The sequence below is a fragment of the Protopterus annectens genome, chromosome 10.part0 (assembly GCF_019279795.1).
Source record: "Protopterus annectens isolate FY-2018-M chromosome 10.part0, PAN1.0, whole genome shotgun sequence".
Classification (NCBI taxonomy): Eukaryota; Metazoa; Chordata; order Ceratodontiformes; family Protopteridae; genus Protopterus; species Protopterus annectens.
Genome location: NC_056744.1, coordinates 739,901,516 through 739,926,813, shown reverse-complemented (window position 1 = coordinate 739,926,813; position 25,298 = coordinate 739,901,516). Strand labels below are relative to the sequence as shown.

At 43.6% G+C, this 25,298-nt stretch overlaps 1 protein-coding gene across 1 annotated transcript in view; it reads right to left on the bottom strand.

Annotated features, from left to right (window-relative positions):
- Positions 1-25,298, bottom strand: part of CACHD1 (cache domain containing 1) — a 1,377,863-nt gene that overhangs the window by 301,970 nt on the left and 1,050,595 nt on the right. The window contains exons 10-11 of the mRNA XM_044085560.1: positions 10,834-10,983; positions 7,311-7,434 (exon numbers count right to left, since the gene is read on the bottom strand). Of these exons, the coding sequence (XP_043941495.1) occupies positions 7,311-7,434; positions 10,834-10,983 (274 nt within the window). The remainder of the gene's footprint in view (positions 1-7,310; positions 7,435-10,833; positions 10,984-25,298) is intronic.

The following is a 25,298-nucleotide window of genomic DNA, read 5'->3' as shown; positions in this document are numbered from 1 at the left end:
CCTATCTCAAACTATTAAAAAATACACGAAAAAATAGGGGCTTTATACAGACTCAAGCCCTTCCTCACTAGCACCACAATACAAGTTAGTCGCTAGAACTCACCTACTTTCCACCCTACTTTATGCCTCCCCTTATCTTCACCAATCTAAAGAAAACTGATCTAACCAAACTAGAAACCTGCTACAATAAAACTGTTAACTTGGCTATCAACTACTCCTACAGGTCTCACTACTGCTCTGCTTTACGATAACTGAACTAGCTAGAACTACACCATTACTTAACATACACGCAACTCCTCACTGCCCACAGATTGGTTCACCAACCATTAAAAACTCTCACTGTTCAGCAACTGCGCCACCCTTACACCAACACTAGAGTCCTCCAGTCCACGAATATAGGCAGTCCCTGGGTCAAGGACACAAGATCTGTTTTTTTACTCTATCCTTAAGTCAAATTTTTATGTAATTCGAAACACATACATGGAACGTTCTACTGTACTGTACTAAAATACAGTACAGTACAGAACGTTCTATACAAAAAATATATATATATGTTAAACTTACCTCTTTTTAAGCTTCACTTCACATTTCTGTGCTACAGGCATCACCCATGAATGTTTTCCACTCTTTTCTGAACTTTCAGACCTCTGCCAGACATCTTACTGTCACCTAGACCCTAGCGAGCCACAATATCATTTACACATTCTACTGTACAGTGTAGCAACTATTTCAATACTGTGTACTGTACAAGCCAGAAGTCTTGACCAATCAGATTGTGAAAAACAGTGCTCACTTAACCAATTGGATCTCTTGTTCTCTATGAAGGTGGAAGTAACTGCTCTAACATGATGTGCAAGCAGCTTCACAAATGGGGAAAACGGAGAAAAGGAAAGTACAAGAGAATTCTTCATTTCAAGGTTTAGATTTGGGCAACTTTAAAGATTTTTATTTACTTTCACGTTACTTCCTACGTTGTGGCAGCCTGTTCTTATCTATGGGTCATCCACAAGTTGGATGTCTGTAACTCGTGGACTGCCTGCAAATCCCTAATATAAGTATCCAAAAACAACAAGACCGCTGGTGACTCTCTTTACTCTTGCTATATCTCTAAAGTTAGAATACTATACTACATCTTACCATAACTTCTGACAACACAACTCAATTTATAAATCTACTTGGGAACTTCCTCAAAAATAAATGGTTTTGCCCATGCACTAGTCCTGACTAAATATTCCTTCAATCACCAATTAATCTATACCGAACTAAACCACTTTATACCATAGTATGGCCTTCTCACACATTTATTTATACTAGCTTACTCCCACTGCTCCTTCCCCACACTCCAATCCCCCTTTCTCTACTAATATTCCTTACCTTGATTAATCAGCTCCTTCTTCTAACACCCATAAGCTCTGCTCCACTATCTTTTCTACTACTTGCCCCACTGTCCATTTCCTCGGCCTTCAGACTTTTCCCTTATTCAATTTGCACTCTGCACTATCACTTTATAAAGTCCTCTGTCAAATCTACAGACTAAATTGGTGCCTATATGTAGTCTAATGAACAGTTCAACTATTGACTGTAACAATATGTATTAATGGCGAATCTTCTGCTTCTTACTTTTCTGTCTCATACATCATGTACATGGATGTTATATTTTATTCTATGTGATCCAATTCAAATTTTTTTGTACATTTCTAATTGCATTATATGTCTATTACCTGTGGAGCTTTTCTCCCTGGGCCACCACTGAAAATGGGCTCTGTCCCAGTCGGGCACTAACAGTAAATAAGACGTTATGTACTCACCATAACATTCCATCTGAGTAGGTAAATTTCATTTGTCTGCAACCTGTGGGATACGGATCCAATCTCGGATCCGAGCCGGCAACTTTACAAAGCTTAGATCCGAGCTCCTAGCTCCTCCCCTTACCCATAATCCCCTGCCAACCCCGACTGACCTCAGATCAAGTTTGCCCACAAGCACTATAGTGGACAACTAACTACATTATCAGAATGGTACATCACTATATGACATGAAACGCATCTGAAGGTCAGGGGGACAGAGGGGGGAAACGGTTGCAGACAAATGAAGTTTACCTACTCAGATGGAACATTATGGTGAGTACATATCTTCTTAATCTGAAGTAGTTAACTTCATTTGTTCTGCAACCTGTAGGACAGAGTCCCCCGCTACCTAAATCTTGGGCGGCCTTCATGGAAGGATATTCCGGAGCACTGCTCCCCAACCGACTGGCTTTCTGAAGAAGTTTCAGCATGAGGGGAAGAGGAGGGTAGGCATAGAGAAGACCGGGTGGCCAAGCATGCACCAAGGCATCCCTCGGGGCTTCCCCGGCAGGGGGAATGAGAGCGAAGTAATTGTTGCATTTCGTGTTTGAGGGAGATGCGAAAAGATCGCAACAGGGCTGCCCCCAAACGGCAAAAATTCGACTCGCTACTCGAGGATTGAGGGTCCACTCGTAAGGTGAAAGGATGGCGCGACTCAGTCTGTCTACCAGGATGTTGGTCCATCCCGGAATGTGCGTTGCAGTGAGAAAGCGGTTGGTGGAGATTGCCCATTCCCACACTCTCATGGCTTCTGGACAGAGTGGGTAAGACCTGGTTCCCCCTTGTTTGTTGATATACCATACCACAGACATATTGTCTGTCTGGATTGCAATTGTTCCTACAGGCAGAAGGCTCTGAAGTGCTTGCAACGACAACAGCACTGCCCTCATCTCTAGAACATTTATGTGCAATAAGGTCTCCGAATCCTTCCACGTGCCTTGGACCGTCCTGCTCAAATAATGCCCCCCCCACCCAAGACGAGAGGCGTCCGTGGTCACCGTGGTGAGAGGGGGGGCCGTGGCAAAGAGGCGTCCCACCTGGAGGTCCGGCGAATGAAGCCACCAAATGAGAGCCCTCTTGCAGGCCCTGCTGAGAGAAATGGGGTGACTCAAGGGGCATTGATGAAGGGACCATTGGACTTGGAGAGTCCACTGTAAAATCCTCATGTTCAGACGCACTATGGGAAGAAGGTTTATAGCGGCTGCCATGGACTCCAGGGCCCTCAGAACCAATCCCTCCGGAGGTTTTGAAGACTGAAAGATGGCCCGCACATGTGCCCTCAAAGTGTGCAACTGGTCGGGAGTTAAGAAGACTAGCTGCCTGTTGGTGTCCAGTCTGGCCCCGATAAAATCTATCACCTGAGTCGGGGTGAGAGAGGACTTGTCTGAGTTTATAGTGATCCCCAGTTGCGGAGCAAGGTTGAGAAAGTAGTCCCTGGCTAAGCATAGTAGATGCCTTGTTGGGGCGGTGAGGAGCCAGTCGTCCAGGTACGGGAAGACCTGCATTCCCTGGAGTCTCAGGTGGGCTGCTATCACTGCTAATACCTTGGTGAACACCCTGGGGGCTGAGGTGAGACCAAAGGGGAGGACCCTGAATTGATAATGACTGTCTCCCAGCCGGAAGTGGAGAAACCTCCTGGACCGTTCGTCCATCAATATGTGGTAGTACGCGTCCTTGAGGTCTGTGGAGCACATCCAGTCATTCTCCCACAAGAGGGGGAGAATAGATTGAAGAGTGACCATCCGGAACCTTTCTTTGGTTACTGACAGATTTAGTAGGGAAAGATCGAGGATGGGCCTTAGGTCCCCCATCTTTTTTGGCACCAAAAAGAACCTGGAGTAGTAACCCGATCCGGACTGGTCTGGGGGACGTGCTGGATGGCTCCTTTTCCTAAAAACAGCTGAATTTCCGCAGCTGCTGCCTCCCTCTGATTAGGTGGAACATCGGGGAGGTGTCCGGGGATGTTGGGAATGTAGGAAAAGGGAATTCTTTATCCTCTGGATATGATACGAAGCACCCAGCGGTCTGTTGTAATGGACTCCCAAGCTGCCAGGTGTTTCGAGAAATGCCCCCCGACTACCTCCAGAGTGGAGCAGTCGGGCAACCCTTCAGGGTTGCTGCATAGGTTGATCAGAGAAGGCTTCTCTGGACCCAAAGATCTTCGGGCCCCCTCTGCCTCTAGGGCGGCGTCCACCCTGTCCTTCTCTGCCGCGGAAGGACAGGGAGTCCGGAGCGGACTGGGATTGTTGCGACTTTCGGAACCACATCTTCTTCTGTCCCTTTTGGTTCTTGGAGAAGGACCTCTGGGGAGCAGAGAAGCAGACTCCAACGGCAGACAACGTCTTCCCGTCCTTTTCGCTCTGGACAAAAGTCACGTGAACTGTCTTGCCAAATAGGGCAGAACCATCAAAGGGAGCATTCGCAAAGGACGCCTTGAAGGGTTCCGCGAAATCACAATGTCAGAGCCAGGCCTGGCTCCTCATAACTAGGCCTGCTCTGCTGGCTCTAGCGGCTCCCTCTGTAGCATGAGATAAAAGCCGCATAGAGGTGTTGGATATAGACCTAAGAGTGGTCATGCGAGTGGAGTACAACTGTTTGTCCTACCCCGACATGGACTCCGGGGGTGATGCAGCGTACTCTTTGATAAGGTCTCGCTGCAGTCGAATCACATGTGCCATGTAGTTCAGGGACCTTACAGAGAAGGTCGCTGAACTAAAGACCCGCTTCCCAAGATGGTCCATCAAGCGAGACTCCTTGCTCGGGGGGATGGACCGAGGGACTCTCTTGGGCTAACTCCCTCTTGGTGGCTGCTCCAATGGGATTTCTCTGCTGGAGGGCTCAGGATCTTGTAAGGATGTTTGGGGACTGGCTCCACATTGTCCAGCTCCTTCCACGCCCTAGTGGTGATAAGGTCCACTAAGGGGTCAGCCACAGGGGACACCCAAGAGGTACATGGGCCTGCTTTGAACGCCTCCAGGAACACAGATTCATCCGAGGAAGCCTTGGGGAGCAGACCACCCCCCCTCTTATCCTAAGCATTTCCATGATGTCTCCGAAGGAGACATCCTCGGGGGGTGACCTTGGGGAGCCTTCTCCCTCATCCAAATCCATGTCTTCTGTCAAGGACTCGGTGGAGTCCACGTGCCTCCTCTTACACTTCCGCTTGTGAGGAACATCCTCGGGAGGAATGTCCGAGGATGACTCACCAGCAACGTCTTGTTCCAGGGGAATGACCTGAGACATCAAAGCAGGCTGTCCCTGTGGCCGGGCGACGGAAGCCCTACCCAAATGAGAGGGAGTGCGGGATGGAAACGTAGCAGGGAGCGGGGGCCTGGATGCACTCAACAGAGCCCTCTCCACCACATCGAAGGCCGAGGGAGAGCCACTCTCTCTAGGATCTGACAGCCGACCCTCACTCAGATCCGATGGATGGATCAGAGCCGGCGGCGAGACCATCGGATCTGAAGGGCCAGTGTGCTCCAACCTGGACGGAGCCAAAGGCACACCAAACCCCTCGGATCCGAAGCTCAGAGCATGGCTCTGAGAGCTCGGATCCGACAAGGATGGATCCGGTAAACTCGAAGGAAGAGTCAGAGCCAAAGTACCAGATACTGTAGGTGCAGACCCACCCCCGGCTCCAACGCTGCCTGGCTCCGAGCGCTCCGAACCCGGGAAGCGGGTCAGAGAAGGGGCTATCAGGGCAAAGAAGGGTGTTGAGCTCCCCCCCTGGAGGGGGGGGAGGCAGGAGCACTCCCATCTGTATTTGGGCCTGGATGAACCTTCGCATCACCTGGTCCAAATCAGCTTCAGAAAGGCTACGCATTGATCTCGACGAGGCCACCGAGGCTGGCTGGGAGTGCCGCCTTGATTACCTCGACAGAGATCGGGTCTCCTCCTCCTCGGGTCCCGGTGAGAAGCATGGAGAATGGAGCCGAGAAGGAGGAGACCTGGAAGCCATGGAGGGAGAAGCCCGCTTAGCCGGGGGGCCGAAGAGGAGGCCTCGGCCTGCCGCTTGTGGTGCTTCTCCCTCCATTTTTCTCTCTCCTGGCCTCCCTCTCCTCCGGCGCCAAATCGGGAGATTGAGTCCCGGCCAGGGGGAGGGAGGCAGGAGTGGCCGCCTCCAAAGCCTGGGAGGAGGCCACAGAAGCACCAGAGGCCAAAGCCAAATCCGGGGGCAAAAGTCCCGCCAGGATCAGCTTAGACCTCCGGTCCTTCAGTGCCCTGGGGTTGAACGCTACACAGCTAGTGCATCCAGAGGAAAGGTGTTCAACCCCAAGGCACTGGACACACCGAGTGTGACCATCCGCCGGGGAGAGCTTATGGCCACACTCAGTGCACTTAGAAAAGATTGGTTTTGGGGCCTCAGACATTCTAAAGAAAACACACTCGTTAGGCCCCAAACACACCACACACAGAACTACGTACCAGCGAAGGGGAGGGAGGGTAAATTTAACTAAAAAGATTTAACTACAAGGATTTAACCAAAGGGATACCTAACCTCAACACACTCGTACACTTAAAAGTAATAGAAAAAAAGTTTTAAACTTCTCACAAACTCTACGAAGACCCTACGAACCAGGAGCTCAAAACCTAGCTGCTGACCAGAAGCGCGGCAAACTAGATCTGAGGTCAGTCAGGGTTGGCAGGGGATTGTGGGTAAGGGGAGGAGCTAGGAGCTCGGATCTAAGCTTTGTAAAGTTGCCGGCTCGGATCCGAGGTCGGATCCGTATCCCACAGGTTGCAGACCAAATGAAGTTAACTACTTCAGATCAAATGTTAAATAACATAAATAAATAACACATAAATAACTGCTTAAAATTTGATCTAGAATAGCAGCCACTGGGGAATATTGTTTAAAACACTTTTAAACATACATTTTTTTTAGAATTCCATTACAAGGAAGTACTTCTAGAATATGTTTCTTCTCTTACAGGGATGAGAAGCAGTGCAGCAGTGAATTACTGTCTGTGAGGCAAACAATACAAATAAAGTCCATCTAATGAAGATCATGTGGGACTAATAAAAATAATGCTACCCAATGCAATAGTGACAGCTTGTCCAACAGGTGTAATCAATCACATACTACACAGAAATTAAAGATTAACAGTCTAGGTGCTCATATGTTTGCCGATTTATGAATGCTGGAACAGAGAGGAATCTACACATTCTATGGTAGGACTACAATAAATCATAAGTCTCTCAAGCAGAGAGATGTTCCTTTACAATTAAACTTAGGGCAACAGATTTACCACTGGAGAACCATTATGATGTTAACACGTCCTCAGATGCTTACTCAAAGCTTATATAATGGCTGAAAAGCAGCCCAACAGTCAAGCATGCATTACACTGTTTCTTTTCACATTTAGTGATTTCAAAGATACCTTTCCAGATAAACAGTGCATGTATAAAAATTTTACTTCCAATATTTTTGCCATAGCCTTTTTTTAAGAGAGTCAATCTTACCTTAAAAGATTTTGGCGAACCAATTCAAATTTAGGAATATTTTCATAATGAATGATATCTGTATGCACTGGTGGTTCTGTCAGCAAATAAGGCCTGGTCAAAGATGGATGCATGAGTGTGTACCCTAGAATTAACAAACAAGTACATTAATTTTGGAAGATGACATGTTTCTCTCCACCCCTGCTGCTCACACATCCACAGCTCTGTTACATAAATAGTATTTTTAAACACATAATCATAATTTTTGTTCTTTTTTTCTAGATATACCCAAGTCATGTCAGTAAAAATTATGTTTTGCAAGGCTTCTGCTAGTGTTTTCAGCCCAGCTATCTGAAACACTTGGGATAAGGATTCAACAACCAAATTATCAGATTACATCAGCAGCAGAAGTTAAGATGCATAACAAGGCATTTTGCTCTCTAAGGTTACCAAACACACCACTCTTGATCTCAAAGGGCTGACAGTTTTCACAAAAATACAAACAGCATAACAGAAAGAACTACGATCAGGTTGTCAATCATTTATTTATTCTGTTAACTACATGAGCTGGTCTGTTAATATTTTTCAGCCATAACCTGAGTGACAAGTTCTTCAAAGGTGAACATTACAGATCTATCAATACAGTGTAGCCAGTCAATCAAATATTATGTACTGATCGACTTAGTGTTGCCAATTAACCAGTATGTATGCAGAAGAGCAAAGCTTGAAAGATGAATTTTAAATACATTTCTTAAACACAAACTGCATAATGATTGGAACATAACTGTAATGTTTTGTAGTACATGAAGTCATATAAGTTTGCTTGGACAACACGGTGAGCACCCCAATAGAATTTCTCGTACTCTGAATTTTAGTGCTCATACTGTGAGCTTATTCCTGTTGCTTATGCTTGAAATGGTGAGGTTATTACAATATTTACTTATTGACACTGTTTTTCACTGAATTAGTCCCACTAGGCCACTGGCCTGTTTTCAGGAAGATCTGTCTATTGAATATGGGGAATCTGGCCAGAGCACTAGGGAACTTCCCTTACTGTTTTTTTTTTCAGTATATGCTGTGGGATTATTTACAGCCACCTGAGCTATCACCAACTCAGGCAGATGAGATGTTGGTGCAGCACCCCGTTATGGTGCACTGCAGTGTCAATACTGGAAAACTAATTCAGTCATCTGGAGTAGGAATAGAATCCACATCCTTTTCATCTTCAGCACCAAAGGTGCAGGTGCTATCCTTTGAGCTACTGACACTTATGCAAGTGGCAACAAGAAGTAATATTAAAAGAACCTTGAAATGTTTTTTGCTTCCATGGTTTCCAAGGGTAATAAAGCCACAATATGTACTGCATTAAATAAAAAAGTGCAGCTACTTGATAGCCTGTATATTGTGACAGAAAAGATGTCCACTGGATCTCATCACAAACACAAGAATCTGTATTGTGTAATTTTATGAAGAATAAAACCATTTCTTCACATTTCTCTAAATAACTACTTTCTCTTCGTTAAGAGATGTATTATGAGATACTTTATCTTAGTTTCAGCCTTTTTAAGCTCACAGAGGGGACTCATGAAGCTAACTGATATTGTAAGGTTGGCCACCAATCATGTACACATTAGCATCACAACACTGCTCTTCAATCCAGAGCATCAACAAAGCAGGATGAAGGGAATTTAATACTCTCCTATATCTGTCCCATTAAATTTTTGGCCTGTTAAGTAAAGCGGGTATTGTACTGTACTGAATATTACCTGGAACACGTCACTGGTTACCAGTCAGATTTTATATTTTCTACAAGGTTTTAGTTCTTACATGTAAGGCATTACATGATCCTGCATGTTTTAGCCCGGCTGAACTACTGAGACCCTATAAGCTGACTAGAGTTCTCAACTCTTCCACCGCTAAACTGCTTAACATTCCTGAGGCATCAAATACATTCAGTTGGCCTCCAAGCCTTTTTTTCTGGTGTCTGGCTTAAATCTTTGGAAATCTGACTTTCACACCCATACAAAAACAATTTTTGTTTAGTAAAGATTTTGATGGTACATGACTTTTTTTTCTTCTTGTGCTACATTTATTAAATAATTCTCATAACATTAAGATTTCTGTATATTACTGTTCTGCAAAACTATGTTTGGCTTCTTTTGGTCTTTGAAATTTTTTAGAAAGGGAACTATAAATAAAATACTGAGAAAGGGAACTCTGCATAAAATACTGACTGACTGAGTACTCTGCGTGCATGCACATTCTGTGACTGATGACAATGACTCTATATAGCACAGTTGTAAATATATCGGGGGGCCTTCACTCATGGCAAGTTTTCTTTAGCAAGAATAGTATAAAGTGATACTCAAATAGACTAATTATGTTAAAAGATTATAGTGGTCTGGATGAGCCAGGAGGAGTCTTGTTAACATTTTTACACTTACAGATTGAAAAACAAAGAAACAACACATTATAGGCTTGAAATCACATATATGCAAACACACACATATACACACGTACTATTTACTAGGAGTCTTAACTCCTCTGCTGTAGTGTTCCCACTCAGTCTGTTAAACAGCATCCATGCATAGTTAACCACGTACTCTTACATGACTTCTTTACACAGTACCAAATAATACAAACAAACACAAATAAATATCTTCAGACTACAGGCAAAAGAAACCTCCACTGCTAGCCCCTACACAACCAGGCAGCTATGCATGAAAATTTGTGCAAGACACAAGCCATCTTTCCTGCACATAACTTGGGAGCTTGTTTCGGATGACAACCACTTACAACTGAGGATGAAGAAGCAGTAGCCTGATGAAGAAAGAACGTATTCTAAATAGCTTTTTCTCTATAGATAGAGGAAAGGTAGCATAACATACCTCAGCAATTCCTAAAAGAAGCAGGAAATTGGCACACTAACTCCAGCTTCATGGATGGAAAGGCAGGAAGCAATTTGCATGTCTCCATGTCATTGCATACCTTCACTGCAATATATGACCCCTGAACTCTACCCGGGACATAACCAAGATTAAACTCCGCCAGTTTGTGTCTTTCTGCATAGCTAGTAGTTTTGGCAAACTGCACATAGAAAGGACACTGCTAGACAGTTCCAGTATAAGGGTGCAAGTCAGTACTACAGAAATAGGAAAAAATATATAATTAATGACAAGACAGGACTGTATGCAGATAAATGAGGATACAGAAAAAAAAAACAACAACAGAAAAATGGATAACAAAGGAACTCAATGAAACATGCTCCATGAAGCTCTTGCCCTAACTGCAACATGATAGCTGTGCCAAGTGTCTTTCTTAAACTCTAGCATTCTAAGCTCATCATATTAGACTACAACTACAAAAACCAAAATCTTAACAGATTGCAAAAAAATCCCCTTGATTTGCAAGAAGGTGCTATTCAGACCTTTTGCTTTTTTGCCTTTTTTTAAGTCAAAAATGCTGACACTTCTTCAAGCTAGAGAAAAATATGTGCAATACCATCTATCCATTACAACTGTGACAAATAAAACAATGAACATACCTTTATTATCAATAAGAAATGTGTAAGAAGCCAGGGAATCCTGGTAGTAGGTGACATCCTCTAGGATATAGGCCAGGTTCACATCCACTCCCACAACTCCAAGCAACAGGTTACCAAAATAGCAGGGCTTGCTCACAGTCATGATTAGGCCTTAGAAGAGAAAACAAAACATGTTTAAACAGTGTTCCGTATTCAATTCAAATCGTTCACATTTTATAGCTTGGTTTGTCTTTTGTGCAACATGACAACGGCATCACTTCCTTGTTTCAATACAACCCAGACCAATGCACTGTACAGGACATGCAGATACTATATTTACTCTTCATGGATAAAAACATAAAACCTGATGCAACAAAATATCACACCAAATATGTGAATATTAAGGTTGGAATTTCCACATGCTCATTCCACAATTTATTTATTTATTTGTGTCTCCTTTTTCTCATATTACCGACCTGGTACCCCAGTGCCCCACATTCATGCCAGGTCTACCAGACATCTCCTTACTCCCTGACCTACTCCAGTGTGGGGCCTGACATGGATCCTACGGGTATCCCAGGGGCTCATTGGGTGGGGGGGGTGCTTTTGTAATCCCTACCCATTCTCCACTCTTCCCATGGTGATGTGGTTATATCAGATCGGTGGACATACAATGGGGATATTGTGGCATACAGCCACACCCCTGCAGCAGCTAAACCAGGTCTACCCCCCACTTCCTCCAATGATGACTCCAGCCTCCACTGGAGTTCACTGCAGGAAATGTCCATGTTGCCACCCTCCCTCCAGGATAGGCACACCCATCCTTACCTGCCACATCATCAATTGTCCAAAGCCCCGAATCACTAATTGATCCTGGGTTGTAGTTAGGGCTTTTTCCCTCTATACCGCCAGAGCCTCCAAGTTAAAAATATTACTTATAACCAATTGGTTCTGTTGGGGTGATTCTCTAGGAGACCACCTCTCAATGAAAGTACTTTGTTAAGACACTGTATGATTAACAATAACAATCAGCAGCTGACAGTGTTCTAAAGTGCAATCCAGAAAGTCCAAAGGAGTCTGCAAAGGAGAAAACCAAAAAGACACTTTCTGTCTGGGTTCTGGCCAATTTAACAGAAAGGGTTTTCAGTAGCTTCCTAGGATAAGGTCTACACTATACCAGTCACTGGTGAAATTAGTAGTGGCCTCCACACCTAGCTACCTGAGGTTGGGTTCCACTAAAGAGTTGAGTGTGCCTGATTTCGATACACATGCAGGGGTACAAGCCTGATTTTGACTACTGGGCTTCTGTAAGGAAATATCCTTAAAGACTTGCTCATCTCAGTTCTTTACTACATCCTTACTGTGGATTATATAAACTTCAATGACTTTTCTGTGTCTTGTTAACTAGTGCTTAGTTGTATTGCTGTGAATGATTTTATTAAATTCAGTACATTTATGTTGCTTACTTGTTTAAGCTTAACACTTACTTGTTGCTTGTTGTCTTAGTAACAGAACCTGATCTGTATATGTGTTGGTGCTTTTAATGCTTTATTAATGGAATCCTGTTTTAGCACTTTACTGTTGTCTATTCTTTGTTAATTGGCTATGCCTCTATGCTCATAAGATTTAATATTCAGTGTGTGCTTACTGATTACTGCTTTATTAAATAAACCCAATTTTAGTACATGCTACTGCCTATTTACTAACTCAGTATTTAACTGGTACACAGTTACTGACGGTCTGTTGTCCACTGCTTTGTTCAGTGTGTGCCTGTTGCAAGTGTTCACATTAGCAGTGTGACTTGTTTGTCGTTGGTGCCTAACTGTTAACTAGTTTACTGCTGATGCATAACACAGTATGACTTCTTGCATCTGGCACGTATAATAGCGGTTAGTAGTTATAAACATTCGGCTGCTAGTCTTACCACTAAGGCTGTACTTCTGATATTCTCAGCCTCTTTTTTATACATCTTTAAATCCTACCGTTATCTTACATCTTCAGTCCATCTCCCACTTATCTTAACTTCATTCATCCCCTTCTCTATCTTTATTTCACTTGCACACTAGCAAGGCCTACCAAAGCAGCAACAGTCAATCTACCTTCCACCCTCACAACTGCTGTTACTCCAACCATTTTATTTATTTGCTTACTCTATTTTATTTTAGCTATCTTTTGTTGACCAGGTCAATCCCACTAGGGCAGTGGCCTCTTTTCAGAGGCAGACTTGAAGTGGTATTTGTACTGGCTAGAGCAAATTTTACCCAGGCATCTGGGGGATTCAACTACTCTGCTAGTAAGTGACACCGGTGGTGCAACTGCAGCTCTTAGTGCCTCAGGTGGGCAGAAGCCTGCAGCAGGTAAAGAGGAGGTAATTGTGACTAATATGCAGCCTGGAGGCTTAAGTACACAAAAGCTACTAGACAAAGAGGTGGATGCACAGAATGTGGTTAATTCTTTGGGTGAAGTGTTACGGTCTTAAATTGTGCATAAAATTTGCAAATACTGACAATATGGTGGAGGCCACTGACTTTGCCATAGATCTTGATCTAACACTTCAGCTGGGAGTTTCTTCACATATTCAAAATTAAATCTTAGATTTGAGAGAAGAGGGAAAAAAACAGCCTGCTTTGACTGCAAGCAATAATTCTGAGCCACAGGAAGTGATATCAGCTAGTGCTTCAGGTCAGCTGTCATTTGCTGATGTAGTGATAAGCAGGATAGAGAAACAGGAGCTGAACCAGACAGGTGGATGATTGGATCAATGTAAACTTTTAATATTCAGATATCTGCATGAGGGGTCACCCCCATGAATTGTTATAACTTCTGAAATAAAATAATTGCCCATGTTGAGTGACAATTCCACAGGTGAGAGCTCTGTTTCAGTTTAATATGGAAATAATTTATGATGTTTGTTTAGGAACAGAAATAGCTTTTCAAATTATAGAACAAAACTTTGAGAAAACACAGGCATGTGCAACATGTTGTCTTGTATAATTTTACATCTCAATAGAAAGTGCAAGTACAAGTCTGGACAAGAAATACACATGTAACAGAAGGGTACGTGTGCACAGTACTGCTGAAACATTGTGAAGCTGTGCACAGTTTAGTGAAAACAAAGGACAAACTGGTACTATGGACTGGGGGCTGTGAGGGTAATGTGGAACTGACATTTAAAACACTCTGATCATCAAAAATTTTGCACAAAATTATTTGTAGCAGATAGATTTGTCGCCTCACAGCATGAGGTTCCCAGGCTTGATTGTCGGCTGAAGTGCCATCTGTGCAGAATCTGCATATCTTCTCTGTGTTCACGTGGCTTTCCTTCCACATTCCAAAGACATGAAGTAGGCTGGATTGGATACTCAAAATTGGCTATAGTTGTGAAAGTCCATGCGAGTGTGTGGTGTGAAAGAACTACCACGGCAGGCTAGCCACCCGGCGGTGTAAACCTTGGCTCTATATGATTGTCACTGTTGAAATGACACCCTGACCCCATGTGCAAAAATGGGAAAAAGGGGCTGCGAATGGATGGATGGACGGATAGATGGATGGATGCAGGACAACTATTTTCTTTGTGGTAAAATTGATCATTTTAAGCAAATCTATCCTAATCTAGTATGTGAAGAATATGACCACATAGGTCACAATAAACAGAAGTGTGATAAAATGTGCAATAGATATGGGGCAAGATAATTTTGAGGTGGACTGACCAAAAATAAGTGATAATGTTGCAAAGTTGTATTTTTGTCAAGAGGAATTTTCTGACTGACGCTACTCTAGCAAGAGCTAAGGAAGGTCATCCTGCGACTTATGGTCTATATCAAATTCTTATGCTTCATTGGCCAGTGTGACTGAGGATGATGAAAATGGAAGAGAAAGAGAAATGAGTAACAAAATGAATAAACTGTAAAGAAAGCAAATCTTTAAAGAGAGAGGGATATACAACATTATTAGAAAGAGAAAATCAGGTTTCAAAGTTTGATTTTTAATGTCTGTAAGTGGGAAACTGGAAAGTGGGCCAAAATCTAGGTATGATATGTTCCAAAATATTTGGAACATTTCCGGGAGTGAACATTATATAGAGAATTTTTTTTTGGAGGGAAATGTTCTGGTCATTTAGGCTTGACGGGTGTTCCTGGGTAATCACTTTTGTTTTACTACAAAATGTTTGTATTTTACACGTGAATGTAGTTGAACCAGGAAGAATTTTGTGAGTGGGTATAGAAAGTAGAGGTAATAATTAATGTATATGCCTATACAATTTCAGTCAGAAAGAAACAGTTATGGGATAAAATTTGCATGTGGTTATGTGTAAAATATAGTGTTGTATCCGGAATTGGATTTTAATTCCAGTTTAATATAAATTAAAAAAGGAACGGAAAAAAGATGATGTGGATGTTAGACTTTACAAGGCTTTGATAAATAAAAACAGATTACATTCTATGGGGGGTTAAAGGGCCTGCATACTTCAGGGGGAACTTAGCTGTAGAATTTAGTAATAATGAGTTATTTGAACAAAAAGGGAACATAGTAGGAAGGGTGTTCTGAAATCATAAGGATTTAGTGGTAAACCTGAAGGAAGCACAGTTGTGCAAAATCTTACCATAACAGCAGATGTCCTTCTCTTCACTGTCGCAGTAATCTTAAGGATCCCCTGCCAAGGGCAGCCCGACTTCCAGCCAGTATATCAAAGCCCTTCAGTTGTAAAGGGTATGCCATACTTCACAGGTATGCTCCCTGCACATGACGTACGGTATAAAGGTGACGTTGGACATACCATCCTCAGAACTGAAAAGCCCGAATAGGAACGACAGTCCAAGGATAAATGTAGGTAACAAGCACATCCAGAAGGAAAAAAGACCAGGGCAGGAGGGAGGGATCGAATATTGCAACAGAGAAGAGATGGACATCTACTGTTATGCTAAGACCTTACACAACTGTACTATGTCCTTCCATATCACTGTTGCAGTATTATTTACAATAGGGAGAGTGCAAAAGCTCAGGAAAAAGATTGGGAGGAGGAAGGGCCAGCAAAGCCCTCTGGGAAGCCATAGAGAATGGCCCTGGCAAAGCCAGCTCTGGCCCTAGAAATCACAACCAACTTATAGTGCTTAGTAAAGGTATGCACAGAAGTCCAGGTTGCTGCCTCAAGAATAGAATTAGTCCAAACCCTTGAAAAAAGCAGCAGAGTAAGCCACAGCCCTAGTGGAATTAGCCTTAACAGAGGAAGGAAGGCTTTTCCCATCAAAAGAATAGCAAGAAGAAATGGCTTTAGATATCCAAGAAGAAACAGTTTGCTAGGAAACAGCCAAACCTAAAGATTTAGGATGAAAAGAAACAAAAAGCTGTTCAGATTTATGAAAAGCTTTAGTCATATCCTAATAATATCTGAGTTGTCCATGCAATTACAGGGTGTGCAAAACCTTCTCACTAGCAGACTGCGGAGAAGGGGAAAAAGTGGGAAATTGAACAGATTGATTGAGACAACTCATTAACCACCTTGGGCATAAAAGAAAGATTAGTACGAAAAGGACACCCTGTCCTTTTCGAAAACTAAAAAAAGAGGAACAGCAATAAGGGCTGCAGCTCAGACACCCATCTGGCAGAAGTAAGGGTCAAGAGAAGAACAGTCTTCCAAGAACAATGCTGTAAGGAAGCTGAAGCAGCAGGCTCAAAAGGAGCTGAATTTTTCTAAAACAAAATTAAGGTCCCAGAAAGCAGGAACAGGCTTCCTGGGAAGTCTAATGTGAAAGAAACTTTAAGAAAGTGTTTGGTCTCAAATCTAGAGGTCAAAGGGGGAGTCAAAGGCAGACAAGTAGAGACAGCTGATAGGTGGTACTTAACAGAAGGATATGCCAACACAGCATTGAGCAATTCACACAAATACGATAGAACCAGAGGAACATCCACAGTTAGTGGATCCAGGTTACAAGAAAGACACCAAACAGAAAACCTCTTCCATGTGGACTAATAAGATTTTCTTGTATTGGGTTTTCTGGCCTCCTACAGGACCCTAAGCATGTCCTCAGAAAAAAGGTGTCTGAAGTGGATCAAAACCCTATCACCCACAATGTTAGTTGAAGAGTGGACAGGTGGGGATGGATGACGGAACTCTTGGCTTACGTGTGTAGATCCATCCTGTGAGGTAACTTGTGATGACTGCCCCTGGCTAAATGCAGAAGAAGAGGGACTCAATGCTGCCTGGGCCAAAAGGGAGTCACCAGCAAGATTTTGGGAGCATCCTATTTTATTTTGAACAAAATCTTTGGAATGAGAGGAAGAGGAGGGAAGGCATAAAGAAACATCCTCTTCCAAGAAAAAGAGAGGACGCCCACCTTCCAAAGCCAGAGGACATGGGACCCTGGTACAAAAAAGAGGAAGTTGTCTGTTCAGAGGGGAGGCAAATAGCTCTACTTCAGGAATACTCACTGGTGGACAATGCCCAGGAATACATCCCAGTGAAGCATCCACTTGTGGGATTGTGTTATGGACCTGGTCAGAGAATCTGCCACGAAATTCTGATTCAAGGGAATGTAAACTGCCTGGAGGGTCACCTGATACTGGATAGCTAGATCCCAAACAGGAACGGCCAATCTGCATAGGAGATAAGATCTTGCCCCCCCCCCCCTTGCTTGTTGATATAGTATTGTCTGTGAGAATCCTGAGGGCCCCAGGAAAGAAAAGAGAATAAAAATCCTGAAGAGCTAGAAGAAGTGCTCTCAACTCTTTAACATTGATATGGTCTTTCTTTTGATGATGAGACCAAAGGCCTTGCACTTTCAGAGGGCCAAAGGAAGCCCCCCATTCCAAGTCTGAGGCATCTGTGAAGAGTTCCTGAGAGGGGATAGGAGGTTGAAGAGGAAGCCCTGGGTTGAAAGACAACTGACAAATCAAACAATGACGTTCCAGCTTGAGGCATGGAAGAAGAGGGCCTAGAAAATCTAAAGGATGGGAATGCTGAAGCCAAACTGACTTGAAACCACAGAAGCTTTCTCATATGGAGTGTGGCCAGAGGAAGCATAGGAATAGTGGAAGTCATGTAACCCAGAGCCCCCAGAAACTTCTTGGTTGTAATGGAAGCAAGAACAAGAAGGGAAAGAAAGAAAAAAAATCAGAGTTAAAGCCTTTGGAGGAGGCAGGGATGCTGGCACTAGAACAGTCTGGAGACTGCAGCCCAGAAACACATGATCCTGAAAAGGAGTCAGGAATGATTTTTGAAAATTTACAGTAAACCCCAGGCTTTGCAGCAGAGAGATAAAGTGAAGATGCTGCAGTAAAATCTCTGAAGAGAAGGCCTGAATGAGCAGGTTGTCTAAGTAAGGAAAGACTTGAACCACTCTCAACTTGAAGAAAGCAATCACAGGAGAAAAGCATTTGGTGAAGACCTTTGGGACAGTAGAGAGGCCAAAGGGCAAAGCGGAAAACTGAAAATGCTAGGAAGCAAGAGAGAAATGTAAAAACTTCCTGAAAAGAGGATGACTAGGAATGTGTAGATAAGTATCCTTGAGATCCAGGGAAACTAGAAAGCTTGAGGAAGAAGCAGAGGAAACAAGGTTTTAAGAGATAGCATCTGAAAGGAAGGGACCTTTAAAAAGCTATTTAACTGAGAGAGATCCAGAATGAGTCTCCAGGTGCCTTCTTTCCTGGGGACGAAGAACATTCTGGAGTAAAACGCCTTCCACCTCTGAGGAGGTGGAACTTCTTTAATGGTTCCATGAGCCAACAGGCCCTGAAGCACCTCTGGAAAAAAGGGCAGTTGCTCTTGAAAAGGCTGAGGAATGCCTAAAAAGGGGGGAAGAGATTTAAAAGCCATGTAATAACCCTGGTGAATTATGGAAAGAACTCAGGAGTCTTGGGTGACCTCTACCCAAATAGGAAGGGACAGGGAAAGACGCAAAGAGAAAGGTGACTAAGAAGAACAGGATAGTCAGACAGCACCTCGTTTGTCAGGAAAAGAGTCTTCTGAGAAGGAACAGTGAGTAGTCTTAGAAGGAGGAGCCCTTCTACCACCATTTTTACATTTGGGGAGATGGCAAAACTGTCTACGGACAAAGGCAAGCTTGTTAGGATAATTCCTCTGAAACTTGGGGAACAGGTGAAACAAAAATATGCGTCAACTCTTGTAAGGCCTTACCCTTTTCTTGCAGGGACTTAAACAACTCTACAGCAGCACCAAACAAATGCTTATTATCCAGAGGAGCATCCATCAGTTTAGCCTTGATATCATCTGGCAAAGACTGAAGTCTGAGCCAGGAATACCCCTTCAAAACAGATCCAAAAGCAGCAGCCCTAGATGAAATATTCGCTGCATTATAGTTGCATTTAATGGAATTGTGAGCAACTTGGGAAGACATCCCTGACAAGGCAAGAGCAGACATTTTCCCTTCAGAATAAGGAAGATTTGAAATGGCTTGACAGGTCTGAGAGACAAGAGACAAGAGCCAAGACATACCCGGACATAAGTGTCTGATAGTTCACAACTCTAAAGGGCATGGTAGCGGAAGTATACACCTTCATACCTAGTCTCTCCATGGTTCTGGTGCCCTTGTTAGAGGAAACCAACTTAGTTGAAAGCAACAATTTGGAAGGCTTACCAGAAGTCACTGACACCACCAGGGTCAGCAAATGGACACTTGGAAAGAAATCAGGCACTTTATAAAACTTGTCAGGTTCCTTGGGAGCAGGAGGTTGGAAGTCAGGAATCTGAGAAGTAGTGGAAAAAGCATCCAGTAGGGCAGCAAAAACAGGAGTACTGCCCCATTTGAAAAATTCCATCATTCCCGAAATAGTATCACAAAACAAAATCTCTTCAAAAGGAGTCAGGACTGATACACTCCTCCTCCTTCTTCTTCAGAACCATAGTTTAATGGAGAAGGAATCTGAGAGGAATAAAGTACAGTTTTGTACCTACCATAAATGTAGATGTTCAAGTGTTCACACTGCTGCAGTCATTACACTTGGGTTATCCTGCCGTCAGGTGGTCCCGCAGTTGGCCAGAGTTCCAAAGTCTTGGTCCAGCGTCGGTTGCTGTCACTTCTTCCCTGACGTCAGTGCACCAGGGGTATATAACATGCATCCAATGCCATTTTCTTCAGTTTTTCTTGCCCCAGATTGCAGGTGCCCCCAAGTAGGTAGGCAATACATATTGCTAATAAAAAATATACGTACAGAATAAAAAACAATAGCTTCAGTTACAAGCAAATACACCACAAAGGTTGTATAGGATAGAAAGGTATAGATAAGTCCAGCTAGTTCAGAGGGGATGGAGGGAGGGTAACCTGGACTGCAGCAGTGTGAACACTAGATGCAGTGTGAACACTCGAACATCTACATTTATAGTAGGTGCAACACTGTACTATGTTCATCGTGTTACACTGCTGCAGTCATTACACTTGGGTAGAATCCCAAAGCTAAGGTTGGGTGGCTGGTCTATAAAGAGTTAGGATTGGCTATGAGGCCCTGCAGAACTGCAGTGGCAAATCCTGCTCTGGATTTAGAGTTAAGAGGCAGGTGGTAATGCTTGGTAAAGGTGTGCACTGAACTCCAAGTTGCAGCCTCCAAAATTTCCTTGGTAGGTACTCTTCTGACAAAGGCTGTTGGAAGTGGCTGTTGCCCTGGTGGAATGTGGCCTAATGTTATCTGGGACTGATTTTCCATGCTGTGTGTAGCAGTAATGAATACAGTGTCCTATCCATTTGGATATAGTCTTCTTTGAGATAGCCTTGCCCTGTGATCCTGCAGCATATGCTACAAACCGTTGCTCAGTTTTCCTGAAAGCTTTTGTTTTGTCCAAGTAGAAGCATAGCTGCCTGTGTATGTCCAAAGAATGCAGAAGTTTCTCCCCTTTATTCTGGAGGTTTGGATAAAAGGTTGGCAAATGGATGGTTTGGTTAAGAGCCACACTAGATACCACCTTTGGCATAAAGGCAGGGTTTGTCCTTAAAGAAACCGTGTCCTGATGAAAAATTATAAATGGTTCCACTGCCATTAATGCCTGCAACTCTGAGATTCTTCGTGCTGAAGTTACTGCCAGGAGCAGAGCTGGTTTCCATGATAAAAATTTTAGATCGGCTGTATTGGCTGGCTCAAAAGGTGGCAGGGTCAGTTTTTCCAAAACGAAATTGAGGTCGCAAGTTGGTGTTGGTGCTCTCCGGGGCGGTCTTATGTTTTTATCCCCTCTGAGGTACTGCTTTAGCAAGGGATGAGAGAATAAAGGAGGATCCATGTTGTAATGTGCTGAAATGGCAGAGGCGTGGATCTTAATTGATGAGAAGGATAGGCCTCTGTCCAGCATCTCAGTTAAGTATTGTAAAATCTGAGGAATGTTTGGAACAAGAGGATCAAGGCTTTGAGCCTGGTTCCAGGCGCAGAATCTCTTCCATTTTTCTGAGTAAGCTTTCCTGGTGCTAGGCCTCCTGGCCTCCAAAATGACGTCCATAACAGCTTTAGAGAGAGGTGTTGCCTGTTTGACTAATGAATCTGCCATGCAGCAGGTTTAGGGTTTTGAGCTGACCGTGCAGGATCTGATTGTTTTGTTGAGTCAGAAGGTGTGGAATTTGAGGCAAAATCCATGGTGGGCCTTGAGCTAAGTTCCTTAAGATAGGGTACCAGTGCTGGCATCGCCAGTCTGGAGCAATCAGGATCACATGTGGTTTTTCTTGTCTGGCTTTTAGGAGTACCTTTGAAAGGAGAGGCAGTGGCGGGAAGGCATAAACTTTTACGTTTTTCCAGCTGAACAAAAGAGCATCCACTTTCCATACTTGTTTGTGATAAGTCCTTGTGCAGAATTTTTGTAGTTGGCAATTCAGTGGCGAGGCAAAAATATCTATGTCTGGCGTCCCCATTTTTGCGTTACCATGCTGAAGATTTGTGGATTCAATTTCCATTCATGGGGGTCCATGATATTTCTGCTTAGATCGTCTGCCAGAGTATTTTTCTTTCCTGGCAGGATGCAGGTGAACTTGATACGTTAGAGCTGTGTTCCACAAGGTCATGGCTTGCCTGCATAGGGGGATAAGAATGAGTGTCCCCTTGCTTGTTTATGTACCACATTACTGTGGTGTTGTCTGTCTTTAATAATAATTGTCCTGGATGCAGAAGGTCCTTGAAAGCTGTTAGGGCATTTTGAACAGCCAACATCTCTTTTTGATTGATGTGAAGATGCATCTGGTCTGTGGTCCACTTACCCTGAATGCATTTTCCTGTCATGTGTGCTCCCCAGGCGTAATTCGAAGCATCTGCTGTTAGAGTCTGCCTGGCTGTGGGTAGGGTAAAAGGCTGACCCTTGTTTAGGTGACATGCCTGTGCCCACCATCAAAACTCCTGTTGTAGGCAGGGAATCATTGGTATTACTGCTTCTAAACTGTGAGTGTTGAGTCCAAACACTTTTTAGGTACCATTGTAATTTCCTCATATGCAGTCTGGCATATGGTATTAGTAGTATGCAGGATGCCATGAATCCCAGGGCCTGCAGAATTTGTCTTGCAGGGAGATGGGGCTTTTTTGCCAATAATTGAAAATACTGAGTTAGGTGAACTTGTTTGTCTGGCGTGAGGTAAGCCATCTGGGCCGTTGTATTTAAGCTGGCACCCAGGAATATAATCTGTTGTGAGGGCACTATTTTTTACTTACTTTCATTTACTGTGTACCATAGAGATATTAACAACCTTTTTACAAACGCCAAATGCTGTAGAAGAATGTCCTTTGTCTCTGCTTGAATGAGGCAGTCGTTCAGGTATGGATATATTTGAATTCCTTTTTGTCTGCAAAATGCAATTACTGGTGCCAGGCACTTTGTGAAGACCCTGGGTGCAGTAGATAAGCCAAAGGGCAGTGCAGAGAATTGGTAGTGCATTGTATCAGCTTTGAATCTGAGGTATCTTCTGCAATTTTGTCTGATAGGGACATGCAGGTATGCCTCTTTGAGGTCCAGAGTAACAAGCCAAGCATTCTTGCCCAGCGTGGGTAGAAGCTGCTGTAATGTCAACATTTTGAATTTCAGAATATCCAGCTAAGTATTTAGAATTGAAATGTCTAGTATGGACCTCCAGGCCTTGTCCTTTCTAGGGAACAGGAAGAGTCTTGAGTAAAATCCTTGTCCTTGTTCCTGTTGTGGTACTTTTTTGTCCATGAGGGCTGAAATTTGTTTTTGTGCCTCTGCCCATTGACTTTGTGGCAGGTCTGGCATTCCTTTTAGCCTTGGTAAAGTATGAATGTGGAACCTGTAACCTTGAGACACAATATTCAGAACCCATTTGTCTTGGGCGATTGTTTGCCAGTTTTGAGAAAAAAGTGCTAGTTTTCCCCCTAAGAGGGCTTCCAAAAGGGAAGTGCTTGGCGTAAGAAGGGGAAAGTCATTGTGACTGTTTCCTGTAAGGTTGAGACTTGTCCTCACTTCCTTTTGGGGTTGAGGTGCCCCACTGTCATTGTCTATTTGAGCCTTGGGGTTGAGATCTGCCTCTTGGGCGTCTCTATCTGCCTCTCTGTGGCCTGTCTGACACTGGAAAGGACCAATTCTTTGTTGGCCAATTTCTGCTAAATCGAGGTGGCTGTACCTGTAAGAAATCCTTGACTGTTTGCATAGATTTAGCTTTATCCTCCATTTTCTTTAATACCTCTTCTGCCTTAACACCAAACAAGGTATCATGCTGTAAAGGAGCATCCAATAATTTTGCCTTAACATGATCAGGTAAACTCTGTTCTCTTAACCAAGCATGTCTTCGAATCACAGAACCTGTAACTGCAGTTCTACAAGAGGCCTCTAAAGAATCAAAACCACATTGCAGAGTATGTTTTCCCACCGGTTCAACTGCATGCAATAAATCCTGCATTTCTTTACAATCAGGAGCTTCTGCGCTTGCAAGCATTTTCTGTTTTAACTGAGCCATTAAATATTGTTGGTACTTAAGCATGTGAAACTGGCAATTTAAAGCTCTTACTGCTAAAGTTGCAGAAGTGTATACCTTTTTCCCTCATCTATCCAAAGCTTTGGAAGTTACTGCCAGGAGCAGAGCTGGTTTCCATGATAAAAATTTTAGATCGGCTGTATTGGCTGGCTCAAAAGGTGGCAGGGTCAGTTTTTCCAAAACGAAATTGAGGTCCCAAGTTGGTGTTGGTGCTCTCCGGGCGGTCTTATGTTTTATCCCTCTGAGGTACTGCTTTAGCAAGGGATGAGAGAATAAAGGAGGATCTGTGTTGTAATGTGCTGAAATGGTAGAGGCGTGGATCTTAATTGATGAGAAGGATAGGCCTCTGTCCAGCATCTCAGTTAAGTATTGTAAAATCTGAGGAATGTTTGGAACAAGAGGATCAAGGCTTTGAGCCTGGTTCCAGGCGCAGAATCTCTTCCATTTTTCTGAGTAAGCTTTCCTGGTGCTAGGCCTCCTGGCCTCCAAAATGATGTCCATAACAGCTTTAGAGAGAGGTGTTGCCTGTTTGACTAATGAATCTGCCATGCAGCCAGGTTTAGGGTTTTGAGCTGACCGTGCAGGATCTGATTGTTTTGTTGAATCAGTAGGTGTGGAATTTGAGGCAAAATCCACGGTGGGACTTGAGCTAAGTTCCTTAAGATAGGGTACCAGTGCTGGCATCGCCAGTCTGGAGCAATCAGGATCATCTGTGGTTTTTCTTGTCTGGCTTTTAGGAGTACCTTTGAAAGGAGAGGCAGTGGCGGGAAGGCATAAACTTTTACGTTTTTCCAGCTGAACAAAAGAGCATCCACTTTCCATGCTTGTTTGTGATCAGTCCTTGTGCAGAATTTTTGTAGTTGGCAATTCAGTGGGGAGGCAAAAATATCTATGTCTGTCGTCCCCATTTTTGCGTTACCATGCTGAAGATTTGTGGATTCAATTTCCATTCGTGAGGGTCCATGATATTTCTGCTTTGATCGTCTGCCAGAGTATTTTTCTTTCCTGGCAGGATGCAGGTGAACTTGATAAGTTAGAGCTGTGTTCCACAAGGTCATGGCTTGCCTCCATAGGGGATAAGAATGAGTGCCCCCTTGCTTGTTTATGTACCACATTACTGTGGTGTTGTCTGTCTTTAATAATAATTGTCCTGGATGCAGAAGGTCCTTGAAAGCTGTTAGGGCATTTTGAACAGCCAACATCTCTTTCTGATTGATGTGAAGATGCATCTGGTCTGTGGTCCACTTGCCCTGAATGCATTTTCCTGCCATGTGTGCTCCCCAGGCGTAATCCGAAGCATCTGTTGTTAGAGTCTGCCTGGCTGTGGGTAGGGTAAAAGGCTGACCCTTGTTTAGGTGACATGCCTGTGCCCACCATCGAAACTCCTGTTGTAGGCAGGGAATCATTGGTATTACTGCTTCTAAACTGTGAGTGTTGAGTCCACACACTTTTTAGGTACCATTGTAATTTCATCATATGCAGTCTGACATATGGTATTAGTAGTATGCAGGATGCCATGAATCCCAAGACCTGCAGAATTTGTCTTGCAGGGAGATGGGACTTTTTTGCCAGTAATTGAAA